This window comes from Conger conger, chromosome 8 (genome assembly GCF_963514075.1).
Source record: "Conger conger chromosome 8, fConCon1.1, whole genome shotgun sequence".
Taxonomy (NCBI): Eukaryota; Metazoa; Chordata; class Actinopteri; order Anguilliformes; family Congridae; genus Conger; species Conger conger.
In genome coordinates this window covers 35,375,872-35,401,816 of record NC_083767.1, presented here as the reverse complement: position 1 = coordinate 35,401,816, position 25,945 = coordinate 35,375,872, and the positions used below count along the sequence as shown (strand labels likewise).

General features: G+C 44.8%; 1 protein-coding gene across 3 annotated transcripts; it reads left to right on the top strand.

Annotated features, from left to right (window-relative positions):
* Positions 1–311: 311 nt before the first annotated feature.
* tdrd7b (tudor domain containing 7 b) lies at positions 312–25,817 on the top strand. 3 transcript variants are annotated; one of them, XM_061251740.1, is made up of 17 exons: positions 312–449; positions 2,443–2,650; positions 2,854–2,998; positions 9,581–9,791; positions 13,925–14,007; positions 14,353–14,579; positions 14,694–15,256; positions 15,943–16,132; positions 16,702–16,813; positions 17,409–17,611; positions 18,150–18,284; positions 19,279–19,362; positions 20,113–20,247; positions 20,614–20,724; positions 22,671–23,296; positions 23,896–24,056; positions 24,833–25,816. In XM_061251740.1, exons 2-17 carry the CDS (start codon positions 2,444–2,446, stop codon positions 25,051–25,053), a joined length of 3,414 nt encoding a protein of 1,137 aa, XP_061107724.1. In that variant the 5' UTR covers positions 312–449; position 2,443; the 3' UTR covers positions 25,054–25,816. The 3 variants fall into 3 exon arrangements, with proteins under 3 accessions (XP_061107724.1, XP_061107727.1, XP_061107726.1); XM_061251743.1 differs by lacking the exon at positions 312–449 and adding an exon at positions 767–886 and having other exon boundaries at positions 24,833–25,817; XM_061251742.1 differs by lacking the exon at positions 312–449 and adding an exon at positions 1,484–1,611.
* The last annotated feature ends 128 nt before the right edge of the window (positions 25,818–25,945 follow it).

The following is a 25,945-nucleotide window of genomic DNA, read 5'->3' as shown; positions in this document are numbered from 1 at the left end:
TGAAAAAGGTCTTGCATGTAGGCTAGAGGTCCTCACAGCCAAATGTAGTAACTAGAGGTCTGCTGGGGCAGTGCAAGTATCCTATGCATCGGAACCCATTATGTGCAACGGTTCTTGTCATAGAGCTAACGTAGAACATTGGGTGATAGTATTGTCCTCTCAAACCTTTTGGGTGACACGATGAGCAACAGCTATCGCTAAGTACCAAATGTTAAGTGCCGCAGTGGCTAGTCTGTCGTGGCGCCTGCGCCCTTTCCTGGTTCGCTAATTAAGAAGGCTCGACGCGGTCTGACCAATCGCAGCGCCAGTAACACAGGCGAGCAGCAGCTTTGGGAGAGTGTCAGGGACGCGCCGGATGAGTGAGATACGCCGACAGGCAACAGGAGCCCAGTACAATATCACAAGCAAATAATAAGTTGATCAGGTTTGCCATCCCACATCCCAGACAGGTAAGAATGCTCAATTAATAAAAAATCGAGTATGATCGTTGTACAAAGCTAATGGTTAGAAGCGAGGCTAATATTATTTTGCTAGATGAGTTACTACGTTGCAAGAGTATTTGTCTTTACGAGTTCACAGACAAATGTCGCTGTAATCGGGAAGCCACAGCAGCGAGTCCAGCACTCGTGAGCTATGTCGCTTACTTACTGTTTTGGTAACGTCGATGTCGTTGACAGTTGGCTACAAAAAAACATTCCTCATGTTTTGCATTAAGCACTTCAATGCATTTTAAATGAATGAGCTATCTCCGCAATGACTGTTTCCAGCTTAACTTCCAGAATGATCCTGAATATATGTCGGGTGTGACCCGATGGCACTGAGCGGATCATGAGCGGACTGAGCGAGCGCTATGCTGCTCGAATAATGTCGGTGTTTTTTCTTGCAGGTTAAGAGCATCTCGCTTTGAAAGGCGCATCATTGTTGCCTTTTTTCATTATTATATTAGTGGGACGAATAAATTAGCAGTTATCGTCACTTACTGGCTTGTTAGGCAGATTTGGGCGCTATTGAGGCAATCGAGCTAACTTAGCTAGCTTGGTAACATCGCATTACATCACCACCTTACCGAAAGTAGTTACGTGCTGAGAACCAGTGAGAACGGGGTAGCGTGCTACCCAGATAGCAAGTGATCCTCAGCCGGTACCGACTGACTTCGGGCCGGAATCGCGGAAGATCCGGCCCCGAGTCGCTTGCTGTCTGGGTAGCTAACTATAGCCTGTCAATGTTATGTTTCGTTCAATGGAAAGGGTGTGTGTGTGTGTGCGTGATGACTGCGCCTATAACTTTGAAACGAAAGTTAAATGACACTCATGCAAAACCCAACAGCTTATACAAACAACGTATTGTTAATTTAGCAAGCAAACGTTAATTCTACAATTAGGTTACAAGGCAATCGACGATATATCCCATGTTGATACACTCGAATAGACAAAAAAAAAGAAAGAAAAAAAGACAATGTTTATAACTGAAGGAAGGTATTGTAATCGAAACTAAAAACGCTCCCAATTCGAGGAACTCGACGCTACCTTACCTAGTTGGTAAAAATCCCGAGTATCAGGTGTTGGAAAACGTCCGGCTAAACTCGAAAAATACAGCTGATTTACATGCAAGGTAGGGTTTTTCTACTTCCACCTAATTCTCTCCTATTGAAAATCACATTGGTGTAGGTCAACGAAATGGGCAAATAACAATTCCGTTGACATTTTTTTTAGAAAGAGGCAAGCATATTTTAATGTGGCTAATTGAGAAATTAAAAGGAAACAATTTCGGTTTCTGGTTGTTTAAAAGAGACCTGGAGCATAGAAAAAGGCGAAAAATACCAAAAAGAAAATAAACAATTCAAAGCCAACTCTTCTACACAAAGCATTACACGCATTACACGTATGTGCTTCGAAGGGAATAAGATGAAACGATGAACGTGCCAATTAAGCTTAGCTTGCAAAAGTTGGAGGCGACCCACTTCGGGTCACCATGACTTCTTCAGGGTTTATAAACAAATCACAATTTTTGCCGAAGAATTTATTAGGCTGAAACCACCAGGCATCGTTGGGAGTATCCAGGCTTATCAGTGATAGGATTGTTTCACGCCCCCCCCCCCCAACTGCCGATGACGAGACGGTAATTCGCATTAGAAAATAACTGCATTTGGGAATTGGAAAATTAATTAGGTCTTGTTTTGACTTTACTTTGACTTTTGATTTTATTTAGGGTTCTATCGTCAGAAAAAGAAGGGAATAGCCTAAATAGCTACATTTTCAAACTGATTCAACTTCAAAATGACTTCGCGTTTTCCTGGCAATCATACCAAAATGGTAAATCACATTATTAATCGGGCTGCTCCGAGGTGTTTGCACGCATGCACCTACGTGTGTATATACCCTGTGCCTGAATCGTGCTGCCTGCTGACCGCTCCTCCTGACGGCCCCCTCTCTGGTTCGGCAGGATGTCGGATGTGGAGCTTGTGAAGAAGATGCTGAGGGCCGTCCTGCAGTCCAACAAGAATGGCGTGTCTCTGGCCCAGCTGCAGGCAGACTTCAAGGACCTAACTGGAGACTTCATCCCCTACAAACAAATGGGCTATACTTCCCTGGATGCCTTCCTGCACAGCCTGTCCTCTGTGGTCAAGATGGAGCGCACTGCAAGGGGAGAGGTGAGGAGGTCATGCCGCCCACCCCCTCACTGGGCATTTGGGCTAAGCAACAATTAGCATTCCCCATCAACACTGGATGCCTGTATTCAGGCTGTAGTGGTAGGCTTAACTCCACAACAGTAGATGTGTTTAGTGGTGTGGTTACTTTGATTTGTTGATTTGAGCCATAATGGAGCCTATTTCCAACCCCCCCTCTGTTCCAGGTGATCTGTTTTGCCACAGTCTGCAAGGAGACGGCACACATTGCCCAGCTCGTGGCCCGGCAGCGCTCTTCCAAGAAGACTGGCCGTCCCCAGCTGGTCAACTGCCAAATGAGGTTTAAGCCAGCCACTCCTTCCATGCTGAACGGTAGGTCTGAGGAGGGAAGCTCCATGCCCTTGTGTGCTAGCATCAAAGATGGTGTCTGATAAAAGTAACCCCTATGGAAAGGTGGCCCCACTGATTTATTCAATTTCTTAATCTACAATGGTTTGTATCCAATGGAAAGTAATGGCAATCTATGCAATGGAATATTGACCCCTGTCCAAAAAATGTAGGTTACAATACGTTGATGTATGAAATAAATGATGATTTTGAAAAGAAAAGCAAAAGAAGAAACATTGGTTAGCATATTTTTAATGTGGTTAACTGAGTAATATAATTGAGGAATGAAAATAAATCAATTTCAGTTACTAGATGTTAAAAAAAAAACTGGAGCATATTTAAATATTGTAAATGTGCCAGGTAACGTTAGAGGATCTTGCAAAAGCCACCCACATCGGGTCACCGCAGATTTATTATGGTTCATAAAAATCCCCATTAACAAGGTATTTATTAGGCTGAAACAGTCATGCATTGTTAGGGGTATCTTGGATTACCAGTGTTTGGATTGTTGAATTGGATGTGCCCCCCACTTTGACTTTTCACTTTATTTAACATCAACATAAGGAAGGGTTCTGAAGTAAAAAAAGGAAGGGGATAAATGTGCATGAAAAGTAACGCCAGTTACAAAAAAAAAATTTTCAGTGCTAAGGAAAATTGAACCAAATCCCAAAAACATAGATTACAATATATGGGTCATTTCTCCATAAGGGTTCACTTTTGTATATAGATAAAGTAAGAGACCCACCTGTCAGTTTTCTACGGGGTTAGATTCCTATATGACAACATTATCCTTAGTCTCATCTTTTTAGCTATTCATATTGCGGGATGCTGGTATGATGTGATTGGAGGGTGGGGAATGCCGGTGGAACATGATTGGATAATTTGGAATGCAGGGGGAATATGATTGGATGGTGTGAGATGTGAGTAGGACCTGATTGGATTTTTAGGGTGAGCAGTCAATCTCTTTCAGCAGACTTACTGTATTCGCTTGGGGCTCCCTGCTTAGAATCAAGCTTTGACCTGGCTTTCCCTGCACCTTTACCTGGTTTAGGTGTCCCACAGAGTTTTGTTGCAACACAAAAATGGTTGGCATTTATATAGCGCCTTTATCCAAAGCGCTGTACAATTGATGCTTCTCATTCACCCATTCATACACACACTCACACACCAACAGCGATTGGCTGCCATGCAAGGCACCGACCAGCTGGTCAGGAGCATTTTGGGGGTTAGGTGTCTTGCTCAGGGACACTTTGACACAGCCCGGGCAGGGGATCGAACCAGCAACCCTCCGACTGCCAGACAACTGCTCTTACTGCCTGAGCTATGTCGCCCCATACACAAAATCAGTACTGTATGGATTACACAATTATGGCCTGATAATTTCCCTGGAATTATGCAGTGTGGGAATGGAATCCCACCATGTGTTTGCGCTCTGTTTGTATATACAGTATAGTGGCGATTAGGGAATTGATTCGGTTACAGATGATGTTCAATTGAGTTAAATGCATTTTCTTCCCTTGCCATAGCAAGAATTTTACAGTAGGCTCTCGCTGATTTGTTCAGCCAGGCTTGATGCTCTGCGTGTGGGCTATTTAGCAGTAATAGGCTGTGCTTTTTTAATACAATCAGCCATGCTAACACTGTGACAGTCCTGGCTTTTGCCCCCTGATCTAATTGTCTCTTCATGCTAATTATAGTTAACGATAAGGCCCTGAGTGCTCTGATTAAATGGCTGCCCATTTCAGCAGCTTCTTAATGTGATCTGAACATTGAACTCTGTGGTGATCGTGTTTAATGTCAGCTAATAGTGTTTTCGGATTGTAAAATGTAGATAAAATCTGAGTGATTTGCACTCTTCTTTTTAGCATGTAGATTCAAATCGGTGGGGGTGTAGATCACAATAATTTTAGTTAAGCGCTTCCATAAAATATATGATTTTCCTTTGATAAAGATGTCTATCTATCTATCTACCTACCAAGAGTGAGTTTTTTTTAATTTTCTTAATTAGAATGACAGCCTTTGAATGACACATTCTGGACTGAATGTGGATGAGCACAGAACCCACTAGTGAAGGGGATATGAGGAGTTTCCGGTGTTATTACAATGCCTTCACACTTCTGCTGAACATCTGCTGCTGTTTCTTCAAGTCTGACTGGTCCTCTTCTGTGTTCAGGTCAAAGGTCACATGCACAGTCACTATTCAAGAAACCATTTTAACACAGTATACCAAAATGAACCTCCTGTACTATGTAAAGCTGTGAGTGTGTGTGTGTGTGTGCGCGCGTGCGTCTAGAGCAGGTAGATAACTTGGCCTATTTCTGTGTCTCTGAAGAATTAGACAATGGACATTCAGCTCATAAAGGCCCAGTATAAGAACAGATGGTCTGTATCAAAGCTCTGTACAGCTGATGTTAGCAGGAGTCACCCAGCCTTGGGGTGGAGGGGCAGCATATTTCCTTTATTACTTCATTATGATGCATAAAAAATGTGCAGACCTGTATTGGCCATCGACTGTGTGAGAGAGACGTGATTACACATCAGTGTCTCCTCAGCTCTCTTCCTCTGTCTCTCTCCCATCCCTCTCCAAATCTCGCTCTTTCTTTCTCTCTCCCTCTCTCTCTCTCACACTCTCTCTCTCTCCTCTCTCTCTCTCTCACTCTCCACCTCTCTCATCCGAAGTGTATTGATTGCATTTGAGTGAGACAGTGGCTCAACCAGCCTTCGTCTCTCCTGCACCCCCCCCCCCGTCTGTAGTCTGCCAGGATGAGAGCCACTGCTGGCTGGCAGGTACACTGCGTTCATTAACGTTGCAGCAGGAGAAGCAGGTCTGCGCTCCCTGGCTCGGACACGAGGAACTCACTCAGTGCTCAGGGCTCGAGACAGCAGGACGCTACGGTATCTCAGACAGGGGGACTTCAGAGCTCAGGGCTACCGAAGCTTACATAGGCAGAGTTTGGCTGTTCCGGTCCTCAGGGCAGTTGTGATGCATGGGCTGGAAGGTATGATGTCATGTAAGTGATTTAAGTGAAGGTATGATGTCATGCAAGTGATTGAATGAAGTTATAATGTCATGTAAGTGATTGAATGAAGTTATAATGTCATGTAAGTGATTGAATGAAGTTATAATGTCATGTAAGTGATTGAGTGAAGTTATAATGTCATGTAAGTGATTGAATGAAGTTATAATGTCATGTAAGTGATTGAATGAAGTTATAATGTCATGTAAGTGATTGAGTGAAGGCAGGATGTAAGTGATTGAGTGAAGATAAGATGTTATGTAAGTGACCTGTAAACAGACACTTGGGTGTCGAAAAAAAAGCTAATAATTGATATTTGGCTGGCTTCACAGCCACGGCTTAAGCTTATTTCTGGACTAAATTCAGTTTTGTATGGAGAATCTCCTTTCAAAACTGCCTTTACTCTAGTACTAGGCTTAATCTGTGTCTCTGAAACTGCGACATATCTTATCATTTTTGCGAGCTAGTAAAAAAATATCCTGTACAAGAATGCACTGTGGGGTTAGCCTATAAATAGCCTGATATCCTAAACTGTAATGTATTTGTCAGTTGCCCTGGATAAAGGCCCATCCACACCAAGAACTATAATAGCTATAAATAGGTTGTTTTAAACATCTCAAGTGGATGGTGGAGTCCACACCACAACTACAGTCCCCTTCAAAAGTATTGGAACAGAGAGTATTTAAGTAAATGAAAGTAAATAACACTTAATATTTAGTAGTATATCCCTTGCTTGCAATAACTACATCAGGCCTGCGACCCACTGACATCACCAAACTGTTGCCTTCTTCTTTTGTGATGCTTTTCCAGGCTTTTACTGCAGCCTCTTTCAGTTGTTTTTTGTTTTGGGGTTTTTTTTCCCTTCAATCTCCTCTTCAGGAGGTGAAATGCATGCTCAATTGTGTTGGTGATTGACATGGCCAGTCTAAAACCTTACACTTTTTCTCCTTAATGAAGTCCTTTGTTGTGTTGGCAGTGTGTTTTGGGTCATTGTCTTGCTGCAAGTTCCTCACAATTAGTTTGAACGCATTTCCCCGTAAGTTGGCAGATAGAATGTTTTTGTAGACTTCAGAATTCATCCTGTTGCTACCATCATGAGTTACATCATCAATAAAGATTAGTGAGCCCATTCAAGCCTTGACATTTCCTCCACCGTGCTTCACAGATGAGCTTGTATGCTTTGGATCATGAGCATATCCCTTCTTTCTCCACACTTTGGCCTTTCCATCATTTAGAGGTAGAGGTTAATCTTGGCCTCATCAGTCCAGAACTTTTGCGGCTCACTCAACTGATGAGTGGTTTGCATCTTGTGGTATAGCCTCTATATTGCTGCTCTCTAAGTCTTCTTCGAATGGTTGGTTGAGATACCTTCACCCCTGCCCTGTAGAGGGGTGAAGGTATTGTTTGTGATGTCACTGATTGATGTTTTGGGGTTTTTCTTCACAGCTCTTACGATGTTTCTGTCATCAACTGCTGTTGTTTTCCTTGGTCGACCTGTTCGATGTCTGTTGCCAAGTACTTTTCTTTCTTTTTCAGGACATTCCAAGTTGTTGTACAAGCTATCCCCAATACTTGGGCAATGCATCTCTGATCTTCATGCTGGTTTATCTTTTCTAACACAAATGCAGTCTTCACAGGGAAAACCTGAAGTAGACATTCAGAATTATTTATTGTTTCACCAATTAATCTAGCAGGACACATTTGGGCAACACAAAAACCTGTCAGTCACATGTTCCAATACTTTTGCTCACCTAAAAAATGGGTGGTCTGATACAAAAGGTGATATGTTATTTAACAAATCTACATAAACGTACCAGGTAATAAAAGCTGAAATTTGGATCTGTCATCTCATGTACATATTTTGACCTCAAACTCAATTCTCTTCAGTGTATAGCAAAAACAAAATAATTGACTTTGCTGTTCCAATACTTTTGGAGGGAACTGTATAACAACAATAATTGTGACAAGCGATATCGTTGGGATCATTTTCAGAGTGATTTTTTCCAGCTGCGTGAACGATAAACCACTGCCAGCCAATCAAAATCCATCCAAATTTACGTGGTGTCACATTAAAAATGGCAGATGAGATGCCCCAGAGACGATTTACTAAACGTTTTCATTCATGAGTGTGGATGCTCACGTCGTTATTCTTATAGCTATCGTTATAGTTCTGGGTGTGGATGGGGCCTAAGACTGTCTACCAGTGCATAAGATATTGACGATTGATTTATTAAGTGTACAAAATGGGTGCTAATGCTAGGTGAAACAGTTAGGTGTACCTACCTGTCCTCATCGCATCGCCATCTGCACTCAGCTCCTTCTCATGGCTACTTATCACAAAGGCCACCAAAATATCCAGGAGAGGCAAATAACCTAGTAGCCAAGCAGGCCTGTGATTTCTTTATCCCCCTCCCTCTCCAGTGGCAGTTACCATGTTCACACCCCTCCCGGAGGAGGTGTAGTGTGCTCATGGTACTTTCCTTCCCTCAGTGATGCCTGGAAGGCAGCTGCTGCCTCCAAGACTGCAAACAGCATGTTGGCCAACCACAGATAATGTTTCTTTCATGTATTTTTTATCAAAGCTTAGCAAGATAGTTTGGTAATATGTTGCTATTTATTTCATAGTTCTAAAAGTGGCTGCCTTCTAGGCTTCATTGAGGGAAGGAAAGTACCTTCTGCATGTGGTGACAGCATCGTCGATGAGCTCCCTCACATGCTCTTATTTTGGCTTTGGCTCATTAGCACTTTGGGTAACGGTTCAGCAGGGGTAAAGTAGTGGTATGGGATGTGATGAATGTTGTGTTTAAAAGAGAAAACAGTGGATGAATGTGTTTAAAGGAGAAAACAGTGGATGAATGTGTTTAGAGGAGAAAACAATGGAAGCGTTTATTTAAATGGTGGTAAGAAATGCCTAGGTCAGTTAATTAGAAATGCAGCCTGTGGGCCCTCATGATGCACAGCACCCCATTAATCACCTGACTCTCACACTGCTGTCCTCTGAAATGTTTGTTTTTTATTGGCTATACAGTCCTTAAACTAAGATGGTTCCTCTTGGAAAATGTCCCTGTTACTTCTTCCGGCAAAGGAAAATAATTTTGTTTTATTTTCTGTATTGCCCTGTGTTGGTTTTCTAAGTGAAGTGTTTGATATTTGTGATATCTGTTGGTCTGATGGTTCAGCCCAATAGCAGTGATTTCAATGGGTGGGATAGTTTGATATGTGATTTCCTTTGGTTTGATATCAGTAATATCAATTGGTTTGATAGTTTCATATCAGTGACATTTGATACTCTACCCAACAGCAGGGCATACTCTACCCAACAGCAGGGCATACTTTACCCAACAACAGGGCATACTCTGACCAACAGCAGGGCACACTTTACCCAACAACAGGGCATACTCTGACCAACAGCAGGGCATACTCTACCCAAAAATGTCAGGCTGTCTCTTCGGCTCATTGTTTCATTATCCATCACAAGCTTACTCCCAGGTATCCAGTAAGTATATGTGTTCATCTTTTGTGCCTCCCCACCTCCACCTTGAACCCACAGCCAAACCCAGGACATCCCTGAGACAGCCAGACCACATAGGCCGGTCCAGCCGAGGCGGGGCACATATTCCCACAGGGGGGCGCTCTGCGGGAGCATGGGACCACCGGCAGGCCGGCGGGAGGGACAGCCAGCCTAACGGGAGGATACCTGCACCTCCTCAGAACCGAGCCCCTGGGACACAGACCAGGAAACCCCCTGCGCCCAGCGACAGGTGAGTGCTGACCAATGGCAGTTTAGTGCTACCATATATTAAAGTCTGTGTGTGTGCGTGGTGCTTAGTCAGCATGCCATGCCAGCACCGGGGCTGCCAGTTGATTCCCCCCCAACTCCAGCCAGAAAAAACAGCTGACATCACCAGCCTGCTTTCTGTATTATCCAGACACCCCCCCCCCCCCCCCCCCCCCCACCCAGGAAGGGGGGAGGGGGGAACACAATGGGTAAACCCAGCCCTACCCTGTCCCAGAATAAGTGAAGCCCTACTTTTTAATCCCTCCTTTATTCAACAGAGTGAATCAGCACTTTGGCCACAGTTAGCCGAGCTTTCGGGCAATGTGACACCCCCGTCGACCGTTGAAGGCATAGTGCTCAGTGCTTACTGTGCAGGGTGGTCTTTCACTCGGAGGGAAGGCAGCGCTCACTGTCCTGGCTGAATGTGATGCTGGACATGGTACACAGCTGAGCAGGTGTGCAGCACAGATTCTTCCTGATTGGGAGGAGCTGTAACAGGGCGGAGCTTAGTTAATGCCATGTCTGATTGGTACTCCATGTTTTAAAGGAATACACCAACATTTTGGGAAATATACCTTTTTTCTGACTTAGCCACGAGATGTTAGATTTCATTTTTGTGCATTCATTGGCTCGGTTTCCATGTTAGCATAACATGTTAGCTTAGCATAAATACTTGAAGCCTCGTCAGTCCGTACCCTACCTCCTTCAAAGTGAAGAAATATACCTTACAGCAACTTCAAAGCTGTCTTATTTACACAAGGCATTATGTGATCCGCACACCTTCTGAAAATAGAGCTACTACCTTCTTTACTGCGCTAAACCAGCGGAAGATGAAAGGTTACGTGTTCAGTGGTTATAGTTTTTTTTTTTTTTTTCCTGTACATGTACTTCACATACACTTGATACCTTGTGTAAATAAGACCATTTTGGAGTTGCTGTAAGGTGTATTTCATCACTTTGAAGGAGATAGGCTACTGACTCCTATAGGCTTCAAGTCTTTATATTAACCTAACACATTATGCTAACATGGAAACTGAGCCAGTGCACAATGCACAAAAATGAAAATGAAATCGAACATCTTGTCTAAGTCTGGGTAAGTCAGAAAATATATTTTAGGCATAGCATACAATGATACAATTGTGTACCTTGAGACGACGCTAGTGTATAGGCGAGTGACTACTGGGTGCAGATATCCTAAATTATGTGCGTTTGTTAGGACTTTAAAACTGGCAGATGTGCAGTAGGGAGAGTCAGAGAGGATTCAGGTTAAAGTGAATGTAATTTATTGAACAGAATGTTCAATGATGGCAGTATACAATGCTGCAGAATGTAATTGGTGAAATGGCTATATGCGAATGCCGTGCAGGAGGTCCACAGCAAAACACCCAAATTGTCAAATAAAGACAGTAATGTCAGTAATGTGAATGATGTTATCTCTGTATTTTCTCTGTTATCTCTGTATTTCAACAATCTCGGTTAACCTTTGTTGTGCTGCCCATCACAACACCATCTTATTCCTCATGATATCAGCATTCCAACACATCAAATGCTAACTGGTGGCAATCCGCAGAGGCAGCAGAATGATGGGGGGGAGGAGTGCTATATTTGGCGAGCTCTGTCTCTTTATCAAGCTTTGCTGACCCTGTGCACTGTAAACAGTCTGGTTTCTTTTGGGGGTCTGACAACAGGCGCACTTCTGTTCTCAGTGCTTGTTCAGGTTGTTGTTTCAGACAATCTCTTTTTTTGATTAAGGCTGTTCATGACTTGAATGTGACCCCTCCTTGAAAGGAAAAATGTGCCAATGTGCTAATGTGTTACCTCTCAGGAGGTAAGAGCAGTTGTCTGGCAGTTGGGAGGGTTGTCGGTTCGATCCCACCCTGGGTGTGTCGAAGTGTCCCTGAGAAAGACACCTAACTCCCAAATGCTCCTGACGAGCTGGTTGGTGCCTTGCATTGGTGTGCCTGCAAATGGGTGATAGAGAAGCATCAATTGTACAGAGCTTTTTATAAATGCAGACCATTTACCTTTTGCCAATATTAATGATTCTTAATAGGAATATGTGTATCTGCTAGTATTGCAGTGCATGGCTAATTTCAAAGCTAAGGTGTATTGCTGGTGTGATGAAGCTCCTCACTGCTGGCATTTCAGGCTCCAGTCTCATTACAGTTAGCAGTGATGGGTGAAAACTCACTTCATTACACTGATGTCAAACTTTTATAATTGCTTAAGATTAACTTTGGGGAAAATGAACCATCTCATATTACGCTGGTCCATAGTAGGGATCGGTATTGTTTAGATTTTGCAAATGCTAAAAATAAAATTTTTAGAAAGGTGCCGGTGCCTGATACCGTCTGTAAAATAAAGGGTCTAGTCTGTAGTCTGTGGTACTCTCGGAAGGGGCGTAGGACTGCCCCAGTGAGGCGGGTGGGGGGAAGGCTGTTTATTGGTTGTTGGGAACTGTCCATCATCCATCTATCCTGTAAAATATTTGTGGAATATTGAGAGATAAAGCATGCGCATGGGTGTGATTCTGTGAGTGAACATAAGCACAGGACTGTCTCGTGACTGATGAGCTTACCATAGGAGTTTAATGTTTAATTCTGTGTTACACTGTGCAGTTGAGAAACCTCATCTAAGACTTGGTCTGTTATCTGCCTGAAATTGCCTCCAGCATGTCTACATTTAGGCATTTAAAACATTTTCTTATCTTACACAGCTTACTTTCTTTAAATACAACCCATGGTTTCATCTGAATATTTACAGAAGCAAATCAGGTTAAGTGCCTTGCTCACAGGATCAACAGAGTGCCCACACATAAGAATCAAGGCTGCAGCCCAGCTCCCTACCCACCATAGAGGTTTGATTCTGTATAATGAGAATGTGCAGAAGTGGTAGGCGGTGCAGATGTGTGTACCTAGGGCTCATTCAAATCCCTTATTTTCTCCTCTTTTATCTTCTACTTGCTCCTGACCCGGGAATGAATCGACGTCAGCCATCTTTAAGGACGTTCCAACCCTTTAAATGTTTCTTCTAGGAGCTTGAAGTTGAAAGTTAGGAACTTCCAATCTTTCCTTTGAGAAAGAAAACCTGCGGTTTAAACTCCAGCTAAGCACACTGCAATTGACGCCTTTAGTTTTTGTGTATGTGTGTGTGTGTTGTTTGTTTTTATACGTGAGTGCTTCTGTTCATGTATTTTTGTGTCCAGGTGTGTGTAATTGCAGAGTCCATTTGTACTGTTTGTGTATTGTGTGTTATTAGCTGTTCATCTGCATTGTGATACATTAATCTCAAACGTATTAGAGAGAAGGAATCCTCCCTTGCCAGTGCAATGAGAAAGGGGGCGATCCTGTTTTTCTGCATTTCACACTGAGGTAAATTGCGAACACTAAGCACAGAGGCCAAGCAGACTGAGCTCTGATTAAAGACGCTTCAGATCTCCGAACTTCAGTAATAGGCTTTCCTGGGACCCTTTTTTATTCATGGGTCCGCCAGAAAAACTGAAACCAAAACAAATGAGAGGCAGATTAGAAGGGTAAAGTTTAATGTTGCTTGAAATGTTACTTCCTGTTGTGTGTGCCCTCATGTTTTCAAAGCTCTTTATGACATACAGATATGTTTTTTTGGCCAATGGTAGCAGTCTTACTGCTCTGGATACTGGATAACATTGAAATTCATTTTCAGCATTTTTTTCATACCTTGTTTCTTTGTCTTTCTTAGGTTAGGTCAGTTGTAATTGGGGCAGGAACTGCTTTTCCACTGTAATGTGAGAGTTGCATTGTGGGTTTTGTAAGGTGACTTTCATTGGCATGTTCAAGTGTGTAAGTGTCAATGGTTTGATTGATGATTCAGGGGGAGTTAATATAAGATGATCCCAGCTGTCTGATCAGCTCTGACTGAGCTGCTGCTCTTGTTGTTTTCCAGGTTAGAAAAGAGGATGCTGATCCCAGATCAGCTCTGACTGAGCTGCTGCTCTTGTTGTTTTCCAGGCCAGGAAAGAGGATGCTCGTCCCTGATCAGCCCTAACCGAGCGACTGCCCTTGTTATTTTCCAGGACAGAAAAGAGGATTTTGATCCCAGATCAGCTCTGACTGATCCGCTGCTCTTGTTGTTTTCCAGGCCAGAGAAGAGGATGACTCTGCCCTCCAGGTTTCAGAGGGAAGTGCAGGCTCACCTGTCCAGGAACCCACAGCAGACGGCCGGTAAGTCCATTCAACAAGACCCAGAGAGAGAGATGGAAGGAGAGAGAGATGATGGTGGTGTGAGAGGGTAGGGATACAGAGGTGTGGATGACCGTGGTAGAGAGAAATGAGAAATATGTAGAAAGTGAGAGAGAGGAGAGATGTGTAGAAAGTGAGAGAGAGGAGAGATGTGCTGAGATATAACAAGTACTCCATGAGCATGAGGACATGGTTTTTCTGTGAAGCTTTGCGTCATCAATTGAATAATAATAACAATAATAATAATAATAATGCTCTCTTTGAAACAAACCCCTGTATTCTCATGACCTTTCCTGACGAGGCATCTCATTGCTCTGTCTCTCCCAGGTCCTGCAAACCTGAATGAGAACACCCCGCCCTCCAAGGCCAGAGGCCCACAGCCCAGTGGCGGATACCATCCACAGGCAGTCCAGAGCCGCATCAGAGAGGTTCTCAGCAAGCACAGCAATGGATTGTGGGTATCCAAGCTGCCCCAACTGTACCGGGAGCTGTACAAAGAGGAACTTCCCACAGAAGCTCTGAGAGACCTGGAGCACTGGTCCCACATCTGCACTGTGAGCATTAAGGCTAATATTGCATTCTGTCTGTCTGTCTGTGTTTCTGTGTCTGCTTGTCTGTTAGCTGCCTGTGTCATCTGTGTGTGACTGAACCGTCCTGTTTCATCACAGGTGGAGAAGCCGTGCAGCAGTAACCCCTCCGAGCTCCTGCTGTACCCCTCTAAAGACCCATCCCGCCCTTCCTCCGCCGCCAGCCAAAAGTCCCGCACCCCAACCCCGCCCCTGCCGGCCTGCTCCTCCTCTTCCTCCTCCTCCCCTTCCTCCTCCTCCCCCTCCTCTCCCTGCCCTTCCCCCAGCCCTCTGCCCCCCCAGCCTCTGTCCGCCGACACCAAGGCCAAACTGGAGGAGCTCCTGCAGAAGCACAGTAACGGCGTGTGGGCCCACGCCCTGCCCAAACTCTTCCTGGACACCTACAAGGCCAAGCTCCCCGAAAACGCCCTCCGGGACCTGACCTTGTTGGGCGACATCTGCACCATCGACTACACCATGCCCAACAATCCCAAAAAGGCCATCCTGTACGCACGGGCCATGGAGGACCACAACCACAACCGGGCGGATCCGGGGATGGGGCGTCGGCCCAGCGCCCAATCCGTGCCTCCCCTGCTAATCCCCAAGGAGGAGTACCCATCCGTGCTGGTGGTGGAGGCATCGAGTACCAGTAGCGTCATACTCAGGTAAGCCCTGAAACGGCCCCAACCTGCTACCCCCCACCTCCCCCCCCTCCCCTCCAAGTCTTTGGGGAGTACTCCCACCATAAGCCCCCTTTCTGAGTGGCAGGTGAATACGGTCCAGTCAGACCTGAGTCAAATGCGTAATTGTTTTGGCCTCAAATTATTTTCTGTGCTCAATTGATCTTGCCTGGTGCAATTTAGTCAACCATGCAGACCAGTAGATGGGGTTTGCACTTTTTGAGAGTATTTCATAAGCTCCAATACACCTGACAGCTCAGCAAAGCATAACAAAGTATTTGAATCCAAAACAATTATGTATTTGACCCAGGTCTCGGTCCAGTTAGCATTGTACACGTTTTTCAAGATTATTCAGGAAGTGCTGATCCCCGTCCAGACCGTAAATCACCCAGAGGCAGTGGCACTTTGGGACGCAGACTGCAGGAACAAAGCCGAAATACTAGTGACCCCTGAGACATTCAGGGTCTGAAAATCTAAAAATTAGCTGCTAATTACCCCAGTGAATTACCTCATAACAGTGTATTCGTTGACCTGGGGCTGCAGGTGATGTTGTGTTTCTTATACAGCCAGTTTTTAATTGCCCCATATTGGGCTCCCATTGCCAGAGTAGGTTCCAGAGGCGCAGTGCTGGCTTTACCTGGGACTCACCTGGACCGTTGCGCCCCCTACAGGTACATAGGAGAGGGTTACTCTCAGGCCCAGGAGGCTCTGGAAGACAAAATGCGGGAGTTTTATGGCCAGAACAGAGCATCCAAAGCCCTGCCCTCTCCAGCCACTGGCCAGCTGGCTGCTGTGAAGACCGAGGAAGAGGAGGAATTTCTCCGGGCCCAAGTGTGCGAGGTCACAGCCGATAAGGCCAAGGTATGAATGTGTTTCTTGCCGTACTGGCGAATCCCTGCAGTTATGGGCGGTAGGGACAAGGTACAAACGTGTTTCTGGCCATAAGTGCAAATCCATGCAGTCATGACCAGTAAGGTCATGGTACAAACGTGTTTCTTTCCATACTTGTGAATCCGTGCAGTTATGGCTGATTAAGCCAAGGTTCAAACATGTTTCTCCTCAACGTGCAAGTCCCCGCAGGTTGTGAGGGCACGGTGAAGGTTTGTGAACCTTGTAATGGGTGGGGCTACTCATTACATGACTCATTACATGACTCTGCTTCCCAGAGCAAGTCACAGGTATTGGTTCAAATCAGTCACTCTGAGCAGGTTGAATGTTTCACTGTGCTTACAATCCTGGCTGAGCAGGTAGTTCACTCTGAATGGTGGCTACGTTTTGAAACATTTGGTGCTCCTGAATTCACCTCTTGCTTACGGTAGCCCCGCTCATTTCTGGAATCATGAAGCTTCACTCTCATCCCTACCTTATCCTCTTCCTTTCTTGGCCGCCATGTTGATGAGCGATGTTTCACGGTTCTTGTGTTTCTCCAGGTTTACTATGTGGACCACGGCTTTTCTGAGCTGATCAGCAATGGGAAGCTTCTGGTCCTGCATGAGTCGTTCTACAATCTGCCCTTCCAGGCCACAAAGTGCAGACTAGCTGGTGCGTTCCTCCAGGTCCCCCTTACATTGTGCAGATCCTCAAGTTTTCACAGACAGGAAGTTGACATGATCTGGTCCGGTGTGTCCGCTCAAATCTGACACATTCTGAACAAAGAGGCTCCGGATTTAGTCTTGTCTCTAGGGTTTGCAACAGCGGAGTATTAACTGGGATGTCCTGTATTTTCAGCCGAAACTGGTTTGTCCTGTGCAGGATGTCCTGTGTCCTTATTTCTCTGTGTCCTGCCGATTTTGCCTGTTGTTGATGAATTACTGCGAGATACCCTAGAAAACGAAGTTGGAGCAAGACGACACTCTTGCGGGTGCTTAATAACCAACCATATTTCGGTTACTGTATGTATGCTATGCCAATTCATGTAGCCTTTTTGTAAAATGTGACCATCAAGTTTATTAACTCACTCAGTGCCATGGAATTCTAGAACACAATCTAGAATGTTGTTAGTTAGGGCACCTTTAAGTGCCCCTGACACTCACTGAGTTAATACCCCCCACACACGTGATGCGGCTTCGTGTTTGAACTAGGCCAGTGCTGGAAACCTGATGGCCCTTCCTCCTGCTCAACAAGAACCTGTTTTTAGGCCTGGAGCCCTTCTCCCAGGAGCCAGCGGTGCTGAAGAAGTTTGAGTCCCTGGCCTGCGGGAAGATCCTATTGGCTGAGATCCTAGAGCGAGACCAGGCTCCCCTGATGGTGCTGTACGACACGTCGCAGGATGATGACGTCAACATCAACGCCGCCTGTATGAAGGCCCTGCAGGACCCGTCTCTGGAGACTCCCTTGCAGGTAGCATTTGTGTCATCCTAAAGCTACTGTCTCAGCTTTAGGATGCCATAGTTTGTTTTGTGATTCCTCTGTGTTGTTCCAAATCCATCTGTTACGCCCCTGCCGGACCTCTGCATCCTCTGGACACCATACCGTCTCCTGAGGAGGGTCCCTTGTTGCCAATATTTTTGTATGGTTAAGCCAACTGTCCAATTACTTTTAGTCCCCTAAAATGGATGGACTATATAATGAAAAGGGATGTACTTCCTTTATGGTTCACCAGATATGGATATAAACTTCCTGAAATTCCTTGCACTTCATTTTCATTGTTTAATTTGAAACCCAGTGTGCTGGAGCACAGACCCAAAAGAACCGAAATTGTACTACTGTCCAAATACTTACGGACTGCACTAAGGATAAGAGCGTTAGTGAAATACCTTAACTAAATTGTTTAATTTGTATTTTTTTGGGCTTTTGCTGTTTCAGCGAGAAGTTTCTGGTTTCTGGAATGTTCCATGTTACTGTTTTCAGAGTGTTTTGTTGGGTCTCCCTCTCTCAGGTTAACAGTGCCTACGCCAGAGTCTGTGTGACTAACGTCTGCTCAGACGGGACCATCTACTGTCAGCTGCCGTCGCGAGGCCAGGCCAAGCTTAACGAGATGCTGGAGAAGATCGACGCCTACTTCCACTCGCAGGTGACTTCCAGTTATTCCCGCCAATCTGAGGGACCGGGTGGAGTTATTTGCTCCGGGCTTGGCAGTAATTTGTCTCTGGAATTGTCAGTTTTGACGATTGTGGAGTGTGTCAGTTTGCATTGATTGATGGGGTATGTCATTCTGTCATTGTTCAGTGATTGATGGGCTTTGTCAGTTGATCAGTGCGTGGTGATTGATGGGGTATGTCAGTCAATCAGTGCGTGGTGATTGATGGGGTATGTCAGTCGTTCAGCGTGTGGTAATTGATTGGGTATGTCAGTTGATCAGTGCATAGTGTTCGATGGGGTATGTCGGTTGATGATTGCATGGTGATTGATGAGGTTTGTCATTCTGTCATTGTTCAGTGATTGATGGGGTTTGTCAGTCGATCAGTGCATGGTGATTCATGGGGTGAGTTAGTGATTGTGCTGTGATTGATGTATTATGAGAGTCAGTTCTTGCGCTATGATTGATGTCAGTATGTGCTGTGTTGTTGGGATCCTCTGTGTGTCCATTCTCTGGATGGCCAGATGGGGATTAATTTGGGTAATCGGGGGTTAGGACACACCTCTGTTAATCCCATATGGATTATCGCAGATGAGCCAGGTTCTAAACATGCAGTTAGGTCACGGACAGGTCGCGGTGAATCTCAGGTCTTCAACCCTTAGTACAGTTCAAGAACATTCATAATCACAGTAGTCATAATAACTGAAAGAATAAAAATGTAATAGTTATACAAGAATTATTAAATTTTACTTTTAATGAATACATTTGGGAAATTGTTTTTGAAAGTGATGTTATTTGATGCTACTCAAAGGATGTAAAAATGGACGAGATAGATAATGTTTATAACTGCAGTAAAATATTATTTGAAATATGGTCCACCTTTTGCACTAAAGTCTGACATCTAGCTGTTATTCTATAGAATATCCTGCACTGTGCCATTATTAGTATGGAAGGCTAGAGATCAGTGATGTCATTTCCTGTTTGGCAGGTTACCTCAGAGTTCCTGGTCTCCAAGCCCTTCTGTGGGAAGTGCTGTCTGGCCCGGTGCAAAGGCAAATGGGCTCGAGTGGAAGTGAGTACACGGATGTCTGCCTACAGCATATGACATCCATTATACATGATACAGCATCCCACATACATAATACAGCATCCAGCATACATTATACATTATGCGGCTTGTATATAACGCCTTTATCGGAAGTGCTGTACAATTGATGCTTCTCATTCACCCATTCACACAGACACTCACATACACCAATGGCAACTGGCTGCCATGCAAGGCAGGGATCGAACCGGCAACCCTTCAACTGCCAGACAACTGCTCTTACCTCCTGAGCCTAGCATACAGCCTAGCCTCCAGCATACAGCATACAGCATACATTCTACATTATACATTGTACATTATACAGTATCCACTATACATTATACATTATGCAGTGTACAGTATTCAGTGTACATTATACAGCATCCAGCATACATTATACATTATAAAGAATACAGTATCCAGCATATATTACAAAGCATAGATAGATGCTTGTTGTTAGATTATACGGCATACATGCATATATTATACAGCATGTGGCATACAGCTTACATTACACAGCATACAGCCTGTATCACTGCATTAAGCATGTAGATTTGCAAGTACAGTCGATACATGTTTTGTCTTATTTCATATACTGGACCATGGTTTAAGTCTATTTCTTTGACTATAGATGTAATGATTTGTTGGCTTCTGATGGAGACCAGGCTGTGATATAAAAGGGAACTTTAGGGTAATACAGTCCTGGATACTTTACCCTGCTCCAATCCCCTGTCTTAGATCACTAACCTGCACGGTAGCCGGGTGCTTGATATCCAGTTTCTGGACCTGGGTGTCCCTGCCTCTGTGGAGGTCATCGAGCTGAGGGAGGTCCCGCCCCCTTTCCTGCGTGACCTCATCTCCATACCACCCCAGGTTAGCCTATCAGTTAACATAGTGTGTGAATATTGAATGTTTGGTTTGGTGTATGTATGTGTGTGTGTATGTGTATGTGTATATAAGTGTCCCTCAGCACTGAAGACACCCCCTCTGTCTTCCTCTTTCTCTCTCCCTGTGAATCGCTCCCTCTCCTGGTTGTAGTGAAGTAAAAGTTTCAAGAAGCGTCTAGAATGTGCTGCACTCTATGATGGTGAATCTGATAATCTGTGATTGTTGAGTCAGCCCTGAATAATCAATAGCCGTCAGTCGTGTGTTATTTCTGGTTTCCTGCTGAAGGCGGTTAGCAGTGGTGCTGACAGGGCTCTTTTCTCAGCCTCTCGTCCCCCTCTCTTCGCTCCGCAGGCGGTGAAGTGCTGTCTGGCAGATGTTCCCGTGGACGTGGGCTCCTGGACGGCAGACGCAGTGCAGCGGCTGAGAGACGCCGTGCTCAGCTCCACCGAGTGCAGCATGAAGGCCAGTACTGCGCTGACACAGGGGCAGAGTCGCACTGCCTGCTCTCAAACATACAGACAGGGTGACACGATGTGTACAGGTCACATTACCTGTGCTCAAACATACAGACAGGGTCCCGTGATGTGTACAGGTCACATTACCTGTGTTCAAACATACAGACAGGGTCACGTGATGTGTGCAGGTCACATTACCTGTGCTCAAACATACAGACAGGGTCCCGTGATGTGTACAGGTCACATTACCTGTGTTCAAACATACAGACAGGGTCCCGTGATGTGTACAGGTCAGATTACCTGCTCTCAAACATACAGACAGGGTCACGTGATGTGTACAGGTCACATTACCTGTGTTCAAACATACAGACAGGGTCACGTGATGTGTACAGGTCACATTACCTGCTCTCAAACATACAGACAGGGTCACGTGATGTGTAAAGGTCACATTACCTGCTCTCAAACATACAGACAGGGTCACGTGATGTGTACAGGTCAGATTACCTGTGTTCAAACATACAGACAGGGTCACCTGATGTGTACAGGTCACATTACCTGTATTCAAACATACAGACAGGGTCACATGATGTGTGCAGGTCACATTACCTGCTCTCAAACATACAGACAGGGTCACGTGATGTGTACAGGTCACATTACCTGCTCTCAAACATACAGACAGAGTCGCACTGCCTGTGCTCAAACATGCAGACAGGGTCACGTGATGTGCAGGTTGCATTACCTGTGCTCAAACAGACAGGATCGCAATACCTGTTTAGGGCGCATTACCTGCACTCAAACATACAGACAGGGTCACAATACCTGTGCTCAAACATAGACAGGATCGTAATACCTGCGCTGGTCACATTAGCTGTGCTTGAAAATGCAGATAGTGTTGCAATACTTATGCAGGTCTCATTACCTGCGCTAAAACAAACAAACAGGCTTGCAATACCGATGTAGGTCACATTACGTGCACATTACGTGCGCTCTTAAGTAAGACTGCTTATAGATCTTATATGTAAGATACTCGACTTTTGCTAAACTAATGCTGCCCTTCTGGTGTAATTCCAGCCTTAGCATGTCTCTATAGTGGTCCTACAATCGGCACCTGAATGTCCTGGACACAGGAGGCAGGGGTGCAGATCATAGATGCTGTTATTGCAAGAATGTTTTCCTGTCTGTGAGAGGAGATAAACAGATGTGCTTAGGGTTATGTACACGCCAGGGGTTAATCTGAGAGAGAGAGAGGGCAAACATTCCTAGATGTGAGAGATAACACAAAGGAGAGTGACTTATGGGAACATGAGGCCTGGACCAGCTCAATCACATTCCTCAGTCCTTTCATTTACATGGCGAGCTCATTGGGTAGTAAATGAAGCCCTCGTTCAATAGCCATAGTTAAATGGTATTCATACACCAAGGGTATTTGCAAGTGCATCGTTGCGTGTTTTAAAAATATATTCTTGTGTGGTTACATTTACAAAGTAGCCCTACTTTGTTGGGAGTTTGACTATTAAAAGCAACAGAATGGAAAATGGAAAATATAGATGTTAAAAAGACAGTGACTCTGCCCTAGAGCTGCGCGTGTATGTTCTGCATTTCAGTAGTATTGTGACATTTACTCTGTCTTCTCCAGCATTGGCTCGCTTTGGTAGTTGCGGGTTGTGGAACGTCAAGAATGTGTGATCATCTAGAAAGGCAGACACATCTCCCAATATAATAAAATAATAATAATAACTGTGCCTTTTCCGCAAGTGATAATGAAGATTGTACAGTAACTTTTTTCACAAGCTTTGGTTAATTAGTTGCGGTTTGTGGCATGTTGAGAATGCGTGTCATGTAGAGTGTAACTCCCTTTCACACTTCAAAGTGCAGTCACAGCGAGTGTTTCTGTTGGAGCGATAACACCTCAAAGCTGACGTTTGATTTGTTCTGCTGATTCTCCCCCTCCAGGTAGCTAAGCTGGAGGAGGCTAAAAAGCTGGCCCATGTGTACCTGTTCTCATCCAAGAACTTCCACGACGTGGACCACAGCGTCAACCACCAGCTGGCCGACTCGGACCTGTGGAAGCACCAGAAAGACGTCTTCCTTAGTAACCGGAGTCCTGCCAAGACCAAGGTTGACCCCAACTCCAACACCACCTCCAACCCCAAACCCGCCTCCAAGTCCAACATCAACTCCAACACCACCAAACCCGCCCCCAACTCCAACACCAACCCAAACTCCAATACAGTCTCCAACCCCAACCCCAACACCAACTCCAATTCCAGAAACTGCATCAGGAGACCGTCTCTCAAAAAGCCCCTTTCCCCTCCCCCACAAATGGGGGAAACCCCACCCCAGAGCCCCACCACCTCCCTCCAGCTGCCCCCTCCTCCGGTGCTGCCCCCTCCTGGTCAGAACATGGACGTGTTCGTGTCTGTGGCCTGCCACCCTGGGCACTTTGTCCTGCAGCCCTGGCAGGACCTTTACAAGCTGGCGGTGCTCATGGGGGAGATGATCCTCTACTACAACAAGATGGAGGAGAAGCCCGCCCGGGTGGAGAAGAACCAGATCTACGCCGCCAAGGTGGAGAACGAGTGAGTGCGGAGGGGAGGCCGTGACCACTCCCGTACTCCACACCTGACCTCAGAATCCCAGAATTACGTAATGTTGTTGTCGTATAAGTCATAACCATGATTGGTAGACCCCGGCATGACCCTCATCGCTGATCATTCTGGAAAGAAGTCTCCAAATAAACTTTGTACAACAAATTAGTCACTAAGTTTGTTGTACACACAGTTTACCGGGCGTAGTGTTTCTCTCAAACATAATCGGTGTCAAGTGACCCTTCTGAGTTTTCCATGACCCACTTCTGTGACCAAAACCTGATTTGAATTTAGCCTATATTGAAATGTGTAATTTGCATGTACACTACAGCACATATAGTAAATGGTCTATGTGTTATTGTCAGTGGAAGTTATATTAGGCCTATATGCAGGGATTTCCCCCCCCCCCATGTAATTTCATGATCCACCTCAAGCCCTCCCAGGGACCCACAGTTTGGGAACCAATGGCCCCTGGTATGTACAGTGCTAATGTCCTATCCTTCCCCCTCCCTCCCCCCATTCTTTCTCTGTCTCCCTTCCTCCCTCCCTCCCTCTCTGTCTCACTTCTTCCCTCTCTACCTCCCTCTCAGCTGGCACCGGGTGTTGGTTAAGGGTGTGCTGAATAACGGGTTAGTGTCTGTGTACGAGTTGGACTATGGGAAGCACGAGCTGGTCAGCGTCACCCAGCTGCGGCCCCTCATCCAAGATTTCCGGCAATTTCCATTCCAGGGCATCACTGCACAGCTTGCCGGTAAGCTCCTTATTGGTCAGCTCTGTACTGCTGCTCACCTGTGTGTCATGTGACTGGTCAGAAAGATAGACTCGCTGGCATGGTCAGTAGTAGAGTGAAAAATCTGTATAGTATTTATAGTATAGTTCAGGTCAATTGTTGAATAGACTGTGTTGGATGATCAACAGTCTCAATGAAAACCTTTTACAGACTTCCATGAATTCTGTATGTGAGCCCTCTTGTGGAGGATTTGTGGTAAAATAGTTTTTGCTTAACCAAGGTTCTCTTTCAGCCAAAGTTACTGCAATATATTAGCAAAAAATCTTCCCTAAGCCCACTGTAAATATATTTGTGACTCTCAAATGGGTTGTTAATTGATTCATTAATTTCACAGATTCATTCATATTCAAGTCAAGTATTACAAAATGCACCGCACTAAGAGTCATTACTGGGTCTTATTCAAAACAGCTGTAGTCAAATGAATATTCCACCAGCAGGGAGCTCTCTTCTCAAAATGTTTGCTGTGTATCGAGTAAAACCTGGAATGGCTGGAACTCAAGTGCATTAGGAGTGTCCCTTGACACACAAACATGGTGACTCTGTCTCTTTCTGAGTTATATTTGAAAGAGCGGTTCTACCATGCTTCCTTTTATAAGCATTTGCTACTGAAAACCGATGTGTGTTAACTGGAAAAATTATTTAGGAGCACATATTTGGGATCGATAACTTGTTGAAAAAATGGTAGTGTTGAACCCTTCCTCTGACATCCTCCCACCTCCCTTACTCCCTCCTTGCAGGGGTGAAGCCCAGGCAGTGGTCGGAGGAGGCTTCCATCGTTTTCCGGAACCACGTGGAGAAGAAGCCGCTGGTTGCGCAGGTGGAGTCAGTGCAGGAGGGTCCACACACCTGGGACAGGAAGGTGGTAGTGTACCTGGTGGACACTTCGCAGGAAGAGAAGGACATCTGGGTGCACGATATCATGTCCGAGTTCACCGAGGAGTTAACCAAAGCTGCATAGCAGAACCGCTTACTTCCCAAACAAAGATAAAAACAGTGGCTTGCGTGTGTCGTGGTGGCCCCGCCCCCTAGTGTTGACGCAGTAACACAATAATAATCTGCACAATCTAAACTTCGAACGACTTTTGCACAGGAGGGTTCAGGCGTTTAATGATGAATACAGAACTTCACAATGTCATAATAGGCACACGGTGCCCTCAAAAAAAGGTCTCAACTAAAGCAGCTGTCTGGAAAAACGGCAGCGGCAATAAACGTAGTTTACAGATGTTCTTGCTTGTTTAAATAAGATTTACACGTATATCTATAAAACTAGCTAAACATCCTTTCTTTGCTTAATACAATGAAGCCATTCGCCTTTCTAAATTATTATTGGTTGATTTTCATTTATTTGTGTTAGTGTCCTACTACTTGACTTTCTGCAGAATCACCACCACCTGGATATATTTGGAATTCCTCTAGAGAAATAAATGGTTTGTTTAATGATGGCGTTTTTACCTCAAATTAGTTTCTTAGCAGCGTTGAGACAGAATAACTGAGTTGTATTTGAAGGATTTACTCTCGATCTGGATGTACATTTGACAGAATCACATAATGTTATTTAAATGTATGGTTTACTTTAGGGCTACTGCATACACTATAAATAATGTTATTGAAATAAAGTTGGAAACAAATGTGCGTTTTATTGATATGCTGCTGGCTTGTGTTTCATTCATTTATTGAAATGGCATATAACCTCCTGCAATATTTTGGAATAAAATAGATTATTGAAACAATATGTTTGACAAATATTATTTCCAATTTAAGAGAGCCTACAGGAATATATTTTTAAAGGACATCACTGTTAAATATTTGCGCTATGTTACATTTTCGTAAGGTTTAAACGCCCATGTTTC

Excerpts from the sequence above, each read along its gene's own strand:
- tdrd7b (XM_061251743.1), top strand. The coding sequence starts at position 2,444 with ATGTCGGATGTGGAGCTTGTGAAGAAGATGCTGAGGGCCGTCCTGCAG. Across the intron at positions 17,612-18,149 it reads CTCTGGAGACTCCCTTGCAG|GTTAACAGTGCCTACGCCAG; the intron begins GTAGCATTTGTG and ends TCCCTCTCTCAG. Across the intron at positions 18,285-19,278 it reads ACGCCTACTTCCACTCGCAG|GTTACCTCAGAGTTCCTGGT; the intron begins GTGACTTCCAGT and ends CCTGTTTGGCAG.